At 45.4% G+C, this 18,732-nt stretch overlaps 1 protein-coding gene across 1 annotated transcript; it reads left to right on the forward strand.

The window, feature by feature from the left end:
- Positions 1 to 1,064: 1,064 nt before the first annotated feature.
- Positions 1,065 to 18,288, forward strand: LOC307091698 (voltage-dependent calcium channel subunit alpha-2/delta-3-like; the record flags this gene model as incomplete). The annotated part of the gene is made up of 11 exons (XM_079759348.1): positions 1,065 to 1,103; positions 2,510 to 2,569; positions 7,806 to 7,965; positions 10,076 to 10,207; positions 11,201 to 11,261; positions 11,649 to 11,799; positions 12,292 to 12,366; positions 12,637 to 12,726; positions 14,696 to 14,809; positions 16,449 to 16,527; positions 18,155 to 18,288. Coding segments are annotated over 11 exons (1,095 nt in total), but the record flags the coding sequence as incomplete, so codon positions are not given.
- Between the last annotated feature and the right edge of the window lie 444 nt (positions 18,289 to 18,732).

An 18,732-nucleotide genomic window follows, 5' to 3' on the forward strand; every position in this document is an offset into this window, starting at 1 on the left:
CCCTGACTCTTTTACTGGGCTTGTGTTCTGCATCGGCGCCGGCTCTGTATTTCTAGCGGTATCAGCATTATGGGATGTGTAGTTCATTATCCACAATCTCCAGAGCTTGACACGTTATTATCTTTGTTCTGTGCCTTGACTCCATTTCAATTACCCTCCAACCATGCAAAGCCTGCACAACAGCACCACCCTTTTTCCCACCCAATTCGGGCCCTTAAGCCAATCAGTGCAGGAAAGGCAGCTTGTCGCGCGATAAGTAAGACAAGATAAAGCCTATCACTCATGCTCTGCGGCTGCGGGGCACGTGAGCGCTTCAGCCACTCGGCTGTGAAGGCGCGTGTAAGTGTAAATTGTAAGGGCATGGAAACTTTATTTAACGTTCTTTATTTGGATGTGCTACACAGCCATATGTCCAGAGTTACTCGATAAATACAGTCGAGAACGTTGCAAGACACAATGCCGCGCGCACAAAGACACCTCTCGTTCTCTCCCTCTCTCTCTCTCGCTCTCTCTCTCTCTCTCTCTCTCTCTCTCTCTCTCTCTCTCTCTCACACACACGCTCTTTCTCTCACAAGCTCTCTCGTTCTCTCTCTCTCTCTCGCTCTCCCTCTCCATTTCTCTCTCTCTCTCTCTCTCTCTCTCGCTCTCTCTCTCGCTCTATCTCACTCCAAAAATGCACCACCACGTTTGCCAAATTGGATAAATTGTGACAATGTGTGTGAAAATGTCATTTTCTGTGGAACACTTTCATTTAATTATGTTTGGACATTTGTTCTTGTAGACGTAGTAGCCAGTATTTGGATGTACTAGCCAATATTTAGATAGTAGCCTATATTAAGATAAAGTAGCCTATATTTAGATTTTAGGGAGGTATATATTGTCTCGGAATATGTCCCGATAATAAACAGGATAAGGCCTATATGAGTACCCTGTTTTCCTTGCCCTTTTGAATTAAGGATTTTGTTTGTTTTGGCCCATTTTACCAGAAATATAAAGAATTTGAAAAGTCAGTCAGAGTTGAAGAAATTGATGGAGTAAAACTAGTCAAGAACTTGGCTGTGAAGATGGAGGAAATGTTCCGGAAAAAAGCAGAGGCCACAAGGGTAAGTCCAAATGTCTTACCTTTTCCTTCTCTTTTGTTTAGCCCTATAATAAATTTACCGAGGCCTATTAATAAAATGCAAAAAATCATAACAATAATAATGATAATAATAATTAGGCTATATTAATAATAATACAAACTAAATGTATTAATTGTATTTAATAATGGAGCCATTTATTTATTTAGCTATTAATATCATAGTGTCCTGCTGTAGGCCTATGACATACGGTCCAGCTCATATGACTAACCGTAGCAATATTTAATCAAAGCTGTTAATAGTGCACGTGAAAAGCAGTCGTTGTTAGGTAGGCCTATGCCGTATACTGTAGGTCGACTTCACCAGCAACTATTAATGCATATATAAATATACATAGAAGGAATACGGCCTATTCAGTTAACGTATAGCCTGCTGCGGAATAATACGCTGCTTTTCCAGGAGAATAAAAAATATTTATATATACATAGATTTCAAAATAAATGTTTGGGGCTATGTTTGTACATTTTCGCTTATGCTTGACGTCTCACCGAGGATAAATAAATGTAGTCACTATAGTTATATTGGGTAAGGGCGCTCCGTTCTGTTAACATTGCCCTTCTATTGACGCAGTTATTAGTTCCCAGGTGGGCCGCAGTGCCCGGGGGGACCGCAACGTTTAGATAGCATTTATCCGGAGAAAAAAAACAACAGGGGCCAGCACATTTCAAGGCTGGCGATAAACATACCGAAGACATTGCTACCAAAAGGTGGTAGCCTATAATTTGCGGCGTTCAAATGTTGATACGTCCTTGCCCCTGGTTTTGCAACGCATCAATCATCTCCCGGTATAAGGGTCACATAGGCTATAGAAAATTCTACACAGGATATTTAAATTAGAGAATGCAAGACGCAATTCAGTCAATGCAATTCAAGATGTGTTTTCTCATTTATTTCAAAAACATGCTGACACGGTGTACACATATAGTGTCCCGTGTTTTATAGCCTATTGGTCCTTCTTTAAAGGCTAGTCATCTGTGTGCAGTAAAATGTGTAAAAATGAAATAGAAATAAAATACGTGGGTTTAAAGTGGCCAGTCATTCATAGGGTACAAAATAGGGGATAAAAACAACTTTGGGACATTGTTCTCCGGTTGACTCCATTGTAAGCAATTATTCCATAATTGTTTTTATTTAGATGTTTGGTGAGGCATATCATTCCAGGTAACGGCTTCATATTTTGTACTAAGATACATCCAATTACGCAGCAGCATTTGATCAGTTCACAATTTGAGCATCACCGGTGCTTTTATTTAGAGCCCTGCTATTAGACCTAGTGCGCATTGTTCTGTGTCGACGATTAGGCACATGCAGTGGTGCAGCATAAACGCGCGCGCGCGCGTGTGTGTGTGTGTGTGTGTGTGTGTGCTCAGCGGCTCGTGGAGGCAGCAGAGGAAGCCCACCACCAACACGAGGAGAACCCGGACCTGGAGGTGAGTCCTTTGCTTTGGTCTCGAGACACTAAACTGTACCCCCAGCCCCTGCCTCAAGTCGTAAAACTAGTGTGGTAGTGTGATGAAAATGTGCATTGCTATTGACTGTTTTTATGACCTAACAACAATACAATTATTGGTTGCGTGTCACAAGTAGCCACCCCGGGTTTGGGCAAATTTTAATGGGAACAGCATTTTCATTTTATTTTACTGACCAGCCAACCGCCCTCTTCAGTGACGACTTATGCTCCACTATCATGCTCAAGGATTTGGCGCAGTGAGCTTCCTGCGGAGGGAATGCAGCACTCTCTCTCTCTCTCTCTCTCTCTCTCTCTCTCTCTCTCTCTCTCTCTCTCTCTCTCTCTCGCGCGCGCGCGCGCGCGCGCGCTCTCTTTCTCTCTTTCTCTCTCTCTCTCTCCCTCTCTCTCTCCCCCTCCCTCTCTCTCTCTCTCTCTTTCTCTCTCTCTCTCTCGCTCTCTCCTTCACTCTACTTCCAGTAGACAAAGACGAATGAAACTCCTTTTCACCGTTTGCATTGTTTCACTTACATGGCTTAGATTGGAAACCCACTCGAGCAGCTCAATGCCCATATAATAGCCTCACTTTATTTAAGAAGAAGCCTTTACATAGTAAGAATACTTTTCGGTCACCTGATGTTCTGGCTGTTTCCGGAATGCCCATAAATAGTGACACAACCGAGTCAGGTTCATTATGGAACAAAACGTTTTTGTATTCACGACCTCATTTCCAATTACCAATTCACACATTTGGTTTTTCTTCTTGTTTTTGTTCTCTTTATAACGATAGCCTTTAAGGAAATAATTGTAAATCTCATATATCAAACAGCTGTGCAAGCTAACTTCTTCCATTCAACTCTAACATGTGTGATTTTGATTATGAATTGAATGTGGTCCACTGTGTGTTCACAAATCATTATTTAAAAGTGAAATAAATAAGAGGATAGAGTCGCATTTTAAAAGGCCATACATCGACATAGGCGTACTGGTTTGTACTACTAAGAACAATGGATTTTATCCACATCTTAGCAATTGTGCGGGCATAGCCTACAATGGACAAACATGTTCACCCTATCGCCGATTATAATTAATCTGTTAATCAGTTTACAATAGGATTCACCTCTGACAAAGGGGCGTGATAAAACACTGCATCCAAATCCAAAATGTTTATTATTTGACCACATTTTTATGGCTCATTTCTTTGACACAATACGATGCGATTATCTTTCATGAGGGCGGTTGAGTGCTTTACATTATACCCACAATACCGTTCAAGGACGTCCTAGTTTAGGCCCACCGGATCAGCCAGGCCTCCAACAGGAGCACGCGTTAACTGTAACATTGAGTTTATGTCATGGCAAAGGCAACAAGAAATGGTCGCGTAAGATTAGGCTTGGTACTTTAATACAGGCTTATAACTTTATTCATGTTTTAAGGGGCATTGATTGTTTATCCAGCGCATTGATTGCTATATTCCTACTGTTTTACGCGTTCCGTTGGAGGCCCACAATAACGGAGAATAATATTTAGAATTTAGGCTCGCTCATATTTGCACCAATAAAATGTGCTATACCGCTTGGATGCGGATTTTAAATGAGTGGAACTCTCTAATCACTTTGGTGGTTTTTATATACCACAAAATAACGCAGGGTTCAGAAAGCCCTGATAAATAGGACTGCTGCTGTGACTTATAATTACCTCACAGTTAGGTATTTGAAACGATCTTAATAAGACATTCTCCGTACATAAATATGTGCAATTATTAAGCATTTCGGCTTTCCAACTTTTATAGCACATTTTCTTTTAAAATAAATCAACTATAACGGTTACAGGGAAACAGTGCACCAAGTTCATGTCGACGATTAAAAAAAAAAGGTTAAAAAAAGGAGACTGGATGTATGTCTCTGCACCCCTGCGCAGCCGCGGAGGTGCCAGACGGGGACACGGAGTGGCACGAAGAGAGAGAGAGAGAGACAGAGCGAGAGCCGCAGTGTCCCCTGAAATTCTATTACATTGTAATAACCACCACGCTGGTTAACGCGCGGTTGTACAGCGCTATGGCTTTCTGCTGAGCTTGCCGGTTTTCTCTCTCTCTCTCTCTCTCTCTCTCTCTCTCTCTCTCTCTCTCTCTCTCTCTCTCTCTCTCTCTCTCCCACTGCCTCCTGTCTCACCTCCCCCGCCACCACCACCACCACACCCCCCTCCCAAGCTCGTCAGAGACGCGCTCAGGCATGGTATGAGCTGTCAGTGCGCTGCGTGATGGTGATGCCGTCTCGTGGCCTCCCCCAAGTATAGTAGTCTATCCACCCCCAGCCCTCCATCTTCCCCTGGTCCTCGTCACCAGTCACCTCCGCTGCGCCGTGCGGTCGCTATAGTGACAATGAGCTGTTTAGAGGGGATGAGGTCATCCTTCTCCGCTGACAGGGTCCGCGTCCCGCACGCCGCCCGGTGCTGAAGGACAGACCCGTAATCAAACGCTGCACTTTTTAAAAAAAGAGGTGCACTTTATACGGTCCCTTGTAAACCGGACCGCCCCGCGAGTGGACGGTCAGTTCTAGGGGGCAGGTGTGGAGGGGAACTTTTGACAAACTTTATGGTGCTGATGCGCTCATTTCCTGTTCCGTCGTTCCCTGTCCCCTCCCTCATTCCCTGGAGTTCGGGATTCGATTCCAAGGTATTTTTTTGCGCTGTGTCATCCTTGTCCCCTTTATGATTAGGGAGTGGAAAAGATTAAATTGATTGGTTATCCATTATAAAACTTTTAAAAAAATGATGTGGGACTAAATCATGACAAGTGGACTATTAAAACAGATCCCCAAAACCATTCCCAAACAAACTAAAGTACACATTTTACCAAAGTTAGGCCCACTAGCTTTATGTAGCTTAAATTCAAATACTTTTTTTGCGTCTTCTATGAGCTTAAGAAGAAACGAAAAACCACTTTTCGTTCCTCTGCCTCGGCCCCCAAGCCTACATGTCCCGCCAACAGGCTCCGTACACTTCCTAGTAGTCCCTTACTTCTGATAAACCTCCTCCCTCCTCCAACCTCCCACTGTGATCCGGCAGGGTCTAAAGGCTCAGATATGGTTCCACATCGACGCAAGGCAAGGGGGTTTAAGGACCTATTACGTCCTTGGGGACCCTCCTTGCGTCCACCGCAAGGGGCCTGACATGCGCCTCCCAAAAATGTCAACCTTGCGTCGAGGCAACGCAGCAGCGACGGCTGTGATTGTTCCGCTCATTAAAACCCGACGCAGAACCAAAACAGGTTCACGACCAGGTGCGTCGTTACACCTGGGCATTCGAGGCTGTAGCCCCGGATCTTTTGGGAATAGCCCCGGATCGCTGTGCCGTCCAAAAAAACCAAAAAAAACATTATGATGAAGATAGCCTCATAGAGTTTACTTCTTTGTGGTTGCATTATCAGCAGCCACAGATGCAACATTGTAGCAGGGAAAACAACAAAATTCTGACGTGTCCATATATGGGCAGATTTAGAATAATTTGTTGCAAAATGTTGCATATTCAACGGTATTCTTTCTTCTCTATGCATAGCGCATCTCGTCGATATTACTGTTTCGTGCTGCTAGCTTTTTAGTGAGATCAGAGTGTTGATGGACAGTAATAAAATATCTTTGGTAAGATGGATATAAGAAGAGAGACCCGCACTGAATTCAACCCGGTCCACTTGACACCGGGTAGGTGCATGACAGTGGTACCGTAAAACGCAAAAAAAAATATTTGTTTCTATCACTGAACTTTCGAACAAAACTCTTGCTCAGCAACGATGGAAAATACTATCAAATGTATTATTTAAACCAGTATGAATATTACCGTACAATTTTACCAGGCAATCGAATAATGCCAGCACGCATGCAAACGCACACGCACACGCACACGCACACGCACACACACACACACACACACACACACCCACACACACACACACACACACACACGCACACGCACACGCACACACACACACACACTTTTAAGGAGTTTTTCACCCGCTCCGTATCCAGCTTGTTCCACGCTTTAAGCACCTAGGCTACTAGTATGCGGCGAGCTGGGGCTCTCATGTTCCCCCCTGCGGTGTATTCCTTGTCCGCATCCCCTGCCATCCAGTTGTCATACGATTCATGCAGACTGGCTTTGAACGGCTGATTCCATGGATGTGCTTTGCGTGTGCCGGGTTTTCCCGCCGATGTGGCGAAGCTTTATATGCTGTTGAGAGCTTAAATAAATGGACTATATAAGTTGACTGTGAACAATTATTGAAGTTTAACATTTTGTTCAGCAAATTTGACAACTGAGAGATGCAATATTGTGGCGACCAAAGGTGTAGGCGCTCGTTCAGTTGCGCAAGGAATTCTGGGGGGTTCATTTATCCTGGGGGTTTGGACCCTTTCGGGGACAGTGTGGTTGTTGGTTTGAGTGGGGTTAATGGGTTGGGGTAGTTAATTAGTTGTGTGTTGTTGAGTGCTGACATGTTGTGTGCGTCGTTGCCGCCACCGTCACCGAGAGTGACGTGTTCGTTTACTGGGTGCTCTGGTTTCCATCTATGTGGTGGTCGTTAATATAGGCAGTCCGCAGTCGTGCGGTGTATGGGGCACGGAACTGCATAATTTGTTCAACATGGGCTCCCGTCTCGTCCTTCCCGTGCTGCTCGCCACAATATTGTAGCCAGTGAAAACCGTAAAATGTGTAAATTTAAGGGCAGATTTACAATCATTTCTTGCAAATTGTTGCAAATTTGATTCTCTATGCATAGCCCATCACGTAGATATTGCTGTTTACCCGGACCACTTGACATCGGGTAGGAGCATGACAGTGTTTATTTGGCTACAGGCTTTTCTAATGTCTCATTTTGGCTGATGGTGGATGTGGTGCACTTTCCTATACTTAACGTAAACATTAACCTACTCAGTAGGCCTGCCCTGACGTGAGTCAGACATGACGATTGGTCTTTCCTTTACTTCTCAAACTACGTTGCAATTGCATGTTCATCAGCCGATTTTCAAATTTTCTCGGGGGACGAAACCACGACCCCCGTTTTAAAAGGACTCTAACTTCTGGGCTACAGCCCCGGATGTTTTCAATTGCTAGCGACGCTCCTGTTCACGACTGCGTCCAAGCGTCTGCCTGGTCATTGCGTTGCGTCCACGTGGAACCATATCTGAGCCTTAAGTGTGCCCCCCCCCCCCCCCCCCCCCCCTCAGTATGAGTACTTCAACGCGGTGCTGATCAACAAGCTGGTGGGCGGGAAGCACGTGGAGCTGGGCGGGGAGTTCCTCCTGGAGGAGAACGAGCACTTTGACAACCTGCCGGTCAACCTGAGCCTCAGCGTGGTGCAGGTGCCCACCAACATGTACAACAAGGGTAGGAGGAGACACCCAGCCTCACACACCTCCACACACACCTCCACATAAACACCTCCACACACCTCCACATAAACACCTCCACACACCTCCACATAAACACCTCCAAACACACCTCCACACACCTCCACACACACCTCCACATAAACACCTCCACACACCTCCACATAAACACCTCCAAACACACCTCCACACACACCTCCACATAAACACCTCCACACACACCTCCAAACACACCTCCACACACACCTCCACATAAACAACTCCACACACCTCCAAACACACACCTCCAAACACACACCTCCTCACACACCTCCACATAAACACCTCCACACACCTCCACATAAACACCTCCAAACACATCTCCACGCACCTCCAAACACACACCTTTCACACACACCTCCACAAACACACACCTCACATGCACCTCCTCACACACCTCCACACACACACCTCCTCACACACCTCCACATAAACACCTCCACACACACACCTCCACACACATCTCCACACACACACACCTCCAGATTACAACCCTTCACACTTCTCCACAGACACAACTCCACACACACCTCACACACACACCTCCTACACACTAACCTCCACACACACACCCCCACACACCTCCACAGCCTAGACCCTGTTCTGCTAACACTGTTTAGTCATGTGATTTAAGAGATGTCTCACCTAGAACTTATTTTACAATTGTTCAGAATTTTTTTGAAATAATAATACACATTCTAAGATTTTTTTCCGGTGCTTTCCTTCATAGTACCGGGGGGTACCCCTACCACCATTTGAGACACATTGGCCTAGAAGAAGGAAATCAATGCAATCAGAGGACTTAAAAAAGTGATGTTCTTAGAAAATCTCTTAAGGGACTTAGTTTGTCAAATGTATTACCACAGCACTTTGGTTTCAGTCTTTTCTGTCCTCCAGATTAAAGGGCTTGGCAGGACATTAAACCCTTGAGACACTCTGAGCTGGCGGGCTATTGGTCCAGCCCGGATCCTGTTTGTTCCCTCAACTTCTAGTTGGCATTAGTGCCTCACATAGTCCCGACTCGACAGTACTACAACGTATTTGGTAATTATAGCAAAATGATTGGGTTGTTACTATTGCACTATACAGTCATCATCCTTATTAAGCCCCAGCCAATTAAACAAATGACACAATTTGTTTCTTAAATTCATTTTGAAAGAATAACACAGAAAATGTAATAGTCCAATGAGTGTGTGTGTGTGTGTGTGTGTATATATATATATATATATATATATATATATATATATATATATATATATATATATATATATATATATATATATTAGTTAATCGTGTTTTTTTTTTACTTCAGCCCATCTTTTACCATAGGATAAAGCCAAGGATGAGCGAGAGACAGGGGGGGGGGGGAGAGACAAAGACAGAGGGAGGGAAAGTTATGGAGAGATAGAAGAGATCAAGCGAGAGAGAGAGAGACAGAAAAGGGAAACGCCAGTATAGGAGGTCTGCTGTGATGGAGGGAGCGTAGAATCAGGGAAGCTGTTCAGTAATTTCCCTGTTCCCTCACTGCCGGCGCCTCCTCTTTTGTCCTCCGGTAATAGCCCCCCCCGGCTCCCCTCTGTTCCCGGGACAAAGGCCGGGCTGCGGGCGCGTCGTCGAGGAGAGGAGGCCTGAGGATGATTTAGTCACAGCCATTGTGTCCCCCTCCCTCAGGGACGGTCATCACCGGTCAAAGGTCAACTGTTTTTGCGACCGTGGTGCCCTGGATCACGTCCATGATAATCATATAATGTGCCTCATCATCATCATCATCATCATCATCATCATCATCACCTTTCACTAACCCAAACCTGCACTCCTCCTCTCTCTCTCTCTCGCTTTCTCTCTCTCTGCCTCTCTCTCCCGCTCTCTCTTTCCTCTCTCCCGCCCTCCCTCCCTCTACCCCTGCCTCTCTCTCTCTCTCTCTCTCTCTCTCTCTCTCTCTCTCTCTCTCTCTCTCTCTCTCTCTCTCTCTGTCTTTCCTCTCTCCCCATCTCTCTCTCTCTCTCTGCCTCTCTCCCGCTCTCTCTCTCTCCCTCCCTCCCCCTCCCCCACCCTCTCTCTCCCCTCAGACCCTGACATAGTGAATGGGGTGTACTGGTCTGAGGCCCTGAACAAGGTGTTTGTGGAAAACTTTGAGAGGGACCCATCTCTCATCTGGCAGTACTTTGGGAGTGCCAAGGGCTTCTTCAGACAGTATCCTGGTAAATGCTGCGCTACTATTGGGCTGATTCATATTTCTTTTTTTCTTTTTCATTTGTGTTCTGTGTTTATGTGTGTGTTTTAGAGAGAGAGAGAGAGAGAGAGAGAGAGAGAGAGAGACTGGTGGGAGTTTGTTTGTGTGTGTGTATGCTGCATGCAGTCGTGCATGTGTGTGTGTTTGCTTATGTGTATGTGTGTGTTTGCCATCATGCATATGCCTGTGTGTGTGTGTGTTTTCTCAAGGGAGCCATCAGTGCAAATAAAAATGGGTGCAAATGAAATAGGAACTAAAGAGGTGATTTGACTAATGTTGTAATTTTACAGACCATCAGTGAGGATGCATTTATACAGCAGCAAATTAATCTGAATTTCCCAGTGTACGTCTGTGGCCATATTGAAACGCAGTCCAAAGCTATTAGAGCCTGAAAAGATATGAGACTGTGGGAGGGCCCAGAAGATCCCCCCACCCCCCCTACACACACACACACACACACACACACACACACACACACACACACACACACACACACACACACACACACACACACACACACACACACACACACACACACACACACACACACACACACACAAACTTACTCACGCACAAATTGAGTGTGTGTCTGTCTGTGTGTGAGTGTGTGTGTGTGTGTACCAGGCCATGGGCCTTAAGATATAAAACCGTTCTTATGTCAGCTAGACAACAACATCTCAGTTTAGGGACCATTCCTCTAAGTTGCAGTGCAATAAACTGAGATCCACTAATAGATCACTGTAAGATTCAAAAAACGGGTTCATTTTATTGTACTTGGCTGCAACGTTTCACTGCAACGTTTCACAATGAAACAATGAAGCAACAATGGCTTAGGATGACATATTAGAAGGATACATTCACGTGCTTAAATCCAAACAGCCTCCTTCCTCTTCCCCGTTGGAAGACTTTGTATTCATCGACGGGGGGTTGCTGAATTGATCGGATGGTTTTGACGTTCCAGGGGTGAAATGGCATCCGGATGAGCATGGAGTGATCGGATTCGACTGCAGGAATAGAAAATGGTAGGGGAAACAGGTTCTATTGTAGTCTGCACTTTGCATGCTGTGCTAATCATTATTGCAGTGTATTGTATTTATTGATATGGGATTAACTTTGATTAATTGCATAATTAACTTTGGTTTAAACACAACCTGTTAAGCCGAAGACAAATGTTCAAAGGTGTGGACAATTAGGAGGATTATAATCCCCTCCAGTCGTCCGTGCTGTCCTCCATGCTAACAGATGCTAACAGATTCTAACATAAGATAACAGATGCTAACAGATGCTAAAAGATGCTAAAAGAAGCTTACAGATGCCAACAGATGCCAGCAGATGCTAGCAGATGCTACCGGATGCTACCGGATGCTACCGGATGCTAACGGATGCTAACGGATGCTGGGCCTTGCTAGGTACATCCAGGCGGCTACCTCCCCCAAAGACGTGGTGATCCTGGTGGACGTCAGCGGGAGCATGAAGGGGCTGAGGCTGACCATCGCCCGGCAGACCGTCTCCTCCATCCTGGACACGCTGGGGGATGACGACTTCTTCAACATCATCGCCGTGCGTCCTTTGTGTGTGTTCGTCTGTGTGCCGTGTGGATGTCTAGATGTATGGGTGTGTGTGCGTGTGTTTGTGTGTGTGTCGTGTGTATGTGTGTGCGTGTGCAGATTTGGACACCCTACTGAGCTTGGGATAGGGTGTGCGCATTAAGTGTGCGTGTTTGTGCATGAATATGTGTGTGTGTGTGTGTGTGTGTGCGTTTGTGTGCATGTCCAGAGAGAGAGAGTGTGTATACATAGTGGAATAGGTTGAACATTATGTTTGTGCGCACATACAATAGCTATTGTATGATTGTGTGATTGTATAGCAACACTATAACTTGTTCCATATCAAGATAGAGATGCCCCAGTACAGTCTGTGCAGGTGCATGTGTATGGTTCCAACTACTGTATAATCCTCATACACAGAATACCGTATACACAGAACTAGCATGATAGCTTATGCCTGCTTCAATGCATTCCGTCACCATAAACAGATTGTGTTTGTTTCCAGTACAACCAGGAGATTCACTACGTGGAGCCCTGTCTTAACGGGACGCTGGTCCGCGCAGATAGAGCCAATAAAGATGTGAGTCCCATTTGGATCGGCAAGTTGTTATTGATCGTATCACGATGATTAAGGTTGTTCAGTCTCTCTCTCTCTACCTCTCTACCTCTCTCTCTCTCTCTCTCTCTCTCTCTCTCTCTCTCTCTCTCTCTCTCTCTCTCTCTCTCTCTCTCTCTCTCTCTCTCTCTCTCTCTCTACCTCTCTCTCTCTACCTCTCTCTCTCTCTCTACCTCTCTCTCTCTCTCTACCTCTCTCTCTCTCTCTCTCTCTCTCTCTCTCTCTCTCTCTCAGCATTTCCGACAACATCTGGATAAGCTGTTTGCCAAGGGGATAGGGCTGCTGGGCGATGCTCTCACCGAAGCGTTCACCATTCTCAGCGATGTAAGTTCAAACTACTCTGACTGCAGCTGTGGTCATCTTCTCTGTATAGCATCATGTATGTCCCCTGTTTTGGTTCTTTGGTTCTGTTTTTTGTTCTTGTTGATATTATATATGAATTTTTGTGTGTGTGTGAATTTGTGTGAAATACAATATTTAAAATCAATCCAACTATGACTTGTCCCTCCACGTAAACCCATAGAATCTAGATTAATTTACATTTAAATAAAAGGGTTCACCTTGAATCTACTTTCAATTCTCTCAATTTGCGAACTTTTCCAAAGAAGTAATTTTACAATAGTTTGCCTTTTCATAACAAAAGAAAAACTAACGGGGTGTGGCTTGGAATCAGGGGGCGTGGCTCCCTGTCGATACGCTCCAGCGCTCCTCCGAACACAGACACGTCCAGTCTAAAGCATGATTAATGGCTCTAATTAATGCCAATGATTTATAACGTCACTGATTGGAACACAAAGCAGATAAGGAGCGCGGCCGTTTGGCAGTTCCTTTTTTATCTCCCTGGTTTCAGCCCAGCTTTGGATCACCGCAGAGGCCGAGAGAGCTCACCGTCTATACGTCTACGTTTGTCAGATTAATTAAGGACCTGCAGTGAATATGGTAATCAGGTACTGGCTTACCTTTTGAGATGCATTGTTACTCCCCCGAAGAGTAGATGAATCCACAGTCCAGCCAACAGGCAGGTCGAAACGAGAATGGCAGCAATTTATCTCTTCTCATTTTCTGTTTCTTTTTTTCTGTGTTAGGGCATATAGGCCTTCTCCTAAAGCGATGCTTGTGATGCTAGTGCGGTAGTTTATACAATAATGGAACGATTTTCAAAATAGCCCCATCACTTCACTAAAGCTAAATGTATGAGGTAGATGTATAAAAATTAGGATACATACAGTGCCTTATTTTAAGATTACTGCGCTTTATTTATTATCAGATAAGCAATTCTACTGAAAAGCAGCCCACTATTTGTTCTTCGTATAGGCCTTTCCATACTGCCTCAAATTGTGACCTGCTGAATTTATTTTTGCTTGTGTGGTTTAGAGTTATAGGTGTGTGTGTGGAGGGGGGTTGGTTTGCGCGTGTGCGTGCGTGCGTGCACATGCGTGCATGCCTTTGTGAGACTGTGCATCGCTCAGCAGAGTGGGGACTGTGTGTCATTGTACTTCTCTCATTCACTTTGCTACAGATCAATAAGCCACTTAATTACCCCTGTTTCTCCGCTGCCACCTCATCCAAGTGGCACACTCAGCCTCAGTCAAGTTTATTCACATCACAAGTGTTGGGCTGGCTGTGTTGCCACCGGCTGTCCTCCACAGACATTGAACTTCATCATCATAGGGAGGGACCATCGGAGGGACGTGATTGGTGCATGTGGAGAACTTGCCACCATTAACGACTGTGAGATGCAGGGATGAACACATGGATATTGACTTGGATAGGTGTAACTGAATCCAGTTTATTCAACAGAAGTGACTAATGTATACACATGAACAAACTATGATGCCATTTAACACCTAGTTTAACACACATCAGCATTTTTTTTCCAGGAGTAGTGAGGGCAGTACTGGTAAATAGTTGAATGATTTGAGTTTGTTTTTGGATGACTATGAGTAGCGGTTAGCCTATCAGTGTAAATCTGATGACTACAAGCACGGGCTGACTCCACTTTTTGATTCTGATTTGTTTAAGCCACACCTCCCAGTTCTGTGAAGGATTAACACAATCAAAACTTGATCCTTATTAAGTCCAGAAAGCCTTTCTCTCTCAGCTTATCCACAGCTACAATGAAACAACAGAGAGACCGATCTACTCCCATCTTTATCTATACCTGCAGTAAATGAGTTGATTGTGTGATTTGATGATGATGATGATCTCTCTCTCTCTCGCTCTCGCTCTCGCTCTCGCTCTCTCTCTCTCTCTCTCTCTCTCTCTCTCTCTCTCTCTCTCTCTCTCTCTCCAGTTCAACCAGACTGGTCATGGGAGCACATGCAGCCAGGCCATTATGCTTGTGACTGACGGAGCCACAAAAATGTACGACAGCGTTTTTGAGAAGTTCAATTGGCCGGACAGAAAGGTGGGGCTGACCAATGAAAACAGTTTGTCTGGCACACAGACACACACACACTCTAACTGGCCTTCACCCCTCTCTTCTAAATTGGTGATTAGGAGTCTTTAACATTCAGTTTCTCATGCCTTTTGCGTGTGGTGCATATTTTATTCGAGTGTGTGTGGGGGAGGGGGAGCAAGATGTAGATTTTAATATAATCTGTCAGCTGGAGCTCATGTTTTGACGTGTGAGAAATTGCTTTCCAGTTTTATTACTGCTCGTGCCTCTGGAAAGTATATTCGGCGTTAATATTATGTATTTCCATCTGTTGACCCACTACATTGCGATATTTCCCTCCACCAGAAGGAAACATGGGAAATGAACAGCTTTTCAAGGGTAGCGTGTGTCTGTGTGTGTGTGTGTGTGTGTGTTCACACGCAGCCCTCTCCTAAAGCAATCACCGCCGCTGTGAAATGCATTATAACCGCAGAAGGACATGAGTACTCAGTACAGCGTTTCACAAATCTTAGGGCACAAAATTTGAAAAAAAAAAAAGAAATCGCACCACAAACACAATTTACTGTGTTCTGGCGCGGTCTCTCTCACCCTGTGGCTTCATGGACCAAATCAACAGCAGGAAACAGGGAAATAAAAAACCCACTCACATCATGGAGTTGTGTGTGAGGTCCCATCAGGGGTGACCTCCAGGCCCCTCATCAGAACCCCCTTTACCTCCTGGAGCCCCGTGGATGCTAGGGGGCTCTGCACCCCAGTCATACCCCAGACCCAGCACCCTGGGCCGGCTGAGCTGGGAGGGTTTTAGGGGGGGGGGGGGCTCCTGCTGGTCTCTTCCCTGTGTCAAAGACCTTTTACGGGAATCCAATTGAAATGAAGTGAACCGCTATGCTATTCACAGTGCATCAAAAACAACAGCTTAGGGGCTTTTAGTCCGGCTTATCAAGCATATGTGTGTTGGCACAATGGGGCAGTATTTGGCAGGGCACCCCATCCCCCCTCTAACACCCTGCGGGCCACTATGTGGCAGCCAGTCAGAGTTTTTCTATATGCTTTGTGCTTAGCACAGCATCTGGGGGCAATGAGGCTTGGCAGTGCTGGCAGTGGGTGGCACACAGGACTCTGAAGGACACAAGGAGATGTTGAATGTCACCGCAGTGAAGGACCACTGCAAACAGTGCAATTAAATAAACCAGAGATAATAAATGCATAATCATCATACAATTATGTGCTTAATTATATTCATACATGCACTTGCACCATTGTATATACATATATATGGTCAATTACATGGATATATATATACTTGTTTTAATATATAGGCTTTTATTATATTTCATTTGTATTTTTATTTTTACAAGAAAGTCACCGAATTTAATGTTAATATTGTGAATATGAGTGAATAAGATAGAAAGGAAAAAGAAAGCAGTCCAACAGAATAGGTGAGGATAGAAAGAAGGTTTTAGGAGACAAAAGGGGCCCAGTGTGGAACTCAAACGACGGCGACTCCTCCCCTCGTCTAGGCTTCTGTTGGCTCCGAGGAGAGAGGGAGGCGGCGGGAAGATGAATCACCTCTTGTTTTGCATATGTCTGTTTATTATCTGAAGCCCGCTATCTGTGAAGAGGCTATCATCTCTGTCTCCCCTCACAGGTACGCATCTTCCCCTACCTGATTGGCCGGGAGTCTGCGTTCGCAGATAACCTCAAATGGATGGCCTGTGCTAACAAAGGTTCCCACCCCTTTTCTGCCTCCTCAAGTCACACGGTGGTGTGTGTGTGTGTGTGTGTGTGTGTGTGTGTGTGTGTGTGTGTGTGTGTGTGTGTGTGTGTGTGTGTGTGTGTGTGTGTGTGTGTGTGTGTGTGCGCGCGCATGTGTATGCGTGGGTGCCTTCTTATGTGCATGTGCACACGTGCGTGTCCAAGTGCTTCTGCAGGAGTCTTTTCTCGTGAGAGGCAGTGAAGTGGCTCTCCGGGGTCAGGGGTCAAACTGCTTTAATCCCTCTTCCTGTCAGAATGCGCCCCCCCCCCCAACCCTCCACTCCCCCTCTCTCCTCCCCCTTCCTCCCCCCTCCCTCCTCCTAGGGTGCTGATGGCTCCCACATGTCAGAGCTCTGGATGAGTGCCCTCTGGATGGCAAAGTCACAGCCAGGGAAACACTTCACACTGAGGCGGTGGGTGGGGGGTGTATTCCACGCAGTGCTCCCTCTTCAGAATCCCGCCGTGAAATAAGCGCTGTTGTCACCAGTGAAGAAGTGGCAGCACGATGCGGAGGGGATGACAGGCGTCGCAGAGACCTCCAGCCCCTCCACCTCCTACCCCTTACCTCTCCCCCGGCGTTCCTCTCCTAAGGCCGGGGCTGGGTTCATGTAGAAGCCGCGGCTCTCCTGCCAAGCGATTGAACCGTCCATGGTGGCATCCCTCCGCATCCCAACAGCACATAGAAGGCTGTGGAAGTCTGCGTTATGTCACGACGCCACTATAAAATGAATAACTTACTAACAACACAACATTACAACTATATGAAGACTCACTTGTTCAGAGTTCGCTTTAGACTCTGCGTAGCCTTCACCCTTGCCCCCCCCGCCCCCCAAACGGCTACACACCCCTCTTACGCACTAACTGTATTGTTAGTGCTTGGCACTTGGTTTTATGAACATCCTTACTGTTGCGACATTGATGTATTGTTTCTCTTTCTTTCAACAAATGTACTGATTGTAAGTCGCTCGGGATAAAAGCATCTGCTAAATTCCCTAAATGTGAATGTAAAATGTATCAAAGCATGTGGATATTTGAATTCATACAATTTGGATGAAAGGTACATATATAGTTAGAAAAAAATGTACAAAAAATGTACATATATAGATAGATGGATCATACTTTGTTAATCCCCCGGAAGAGAAGTTCTTATGTTCTAGCACACTGTGTCGTTGGGTTGAGTGTGTTGGGACACACACAAAAAGTTGTGTGAACATTATCGGGCATCGTGTGGACGAGGGAAGCAGGAGCTGCTCCGCACCTCCCAGGTCCACCACTGTTCCCCGGCGGGGCTGACTTTATAATGGATGTTTTAACCTCAGCGGTTTATTATCAATAACTTTCTAGATTCATAGATTTGTGCTCTCGCTCCCTTCTCCCCTCTCTCCCTCGGTATGAGTGTGCGTGCGTGCGTGCGTGTGTGTATGCGTGTGTGCATGCATGCCTGTGTGTGTGTGTGCATGCGCGTGTGAATATATGTGTGTGTGCATGCATGCTGTGTGTGTGCGTGTGTGCTTGCATGCATGGTTGTCTGCATGCGTGTGCATGTGTGGTTGTGCGTGTGTGTGTGTGTGTGTGTGTGTGTGTGTGTGTTCATCACAGGGTACTTCAGTCAGATCTCTACCTTAGCTGACGTCCAGGAGAATGTCATGAGGTACCTTCATGTGATGAGCCGGCCCAAAGTCATCGACCACGAGCACGACACCGTCTGGACAGAGGCCTACGTTGACAGTGCAGTAAGTATCACTATACCTCCTAGCACAACAGTACAGTACTACAGTACATTACTGTAGTACGGAGTATCTCTGCATCCATGTTTTTTGTACGTTACACAGTACATTTCTGTAGCATGCAGTGTGTTAAGTATCTCTCGTCCATATTTTAAGTACAGTACAACAGTACATTCAAGTAGTACGTACTGTGTAGTATTTTGACATTATTTCTAAAAAACACTATAGCAACAAAACTACAATACTGTATTTTGTAGCTAGAATGTTAAGTATCTCTGCATCCATATTTTAAACGGTACAACAGTGTAGCACAAAAAGGACTTTACTGTATTATGATAGTATGTTAAGTTTCTCTGCATCCATATTTTGCTGAGTAATACACCACAATACAACAGTGTAGTGTGTGATGGAGTATGTCGTGTGTTAGGTATGTCTGCATTAATGTCGTAC

This window comes from Pollachius pollachius (assembly GCF_949987615.1).
Source record: "Pollachius pollachius genome assembly, contig: scaffold_415, whole genome shotgun sequence".
Taxonomy (NCBI): Eukaryota; Metazoa; Chordata; class Actinopteri; order Gadiformes; family Gadidae; genus Pollachius; species Pollachius pollachius.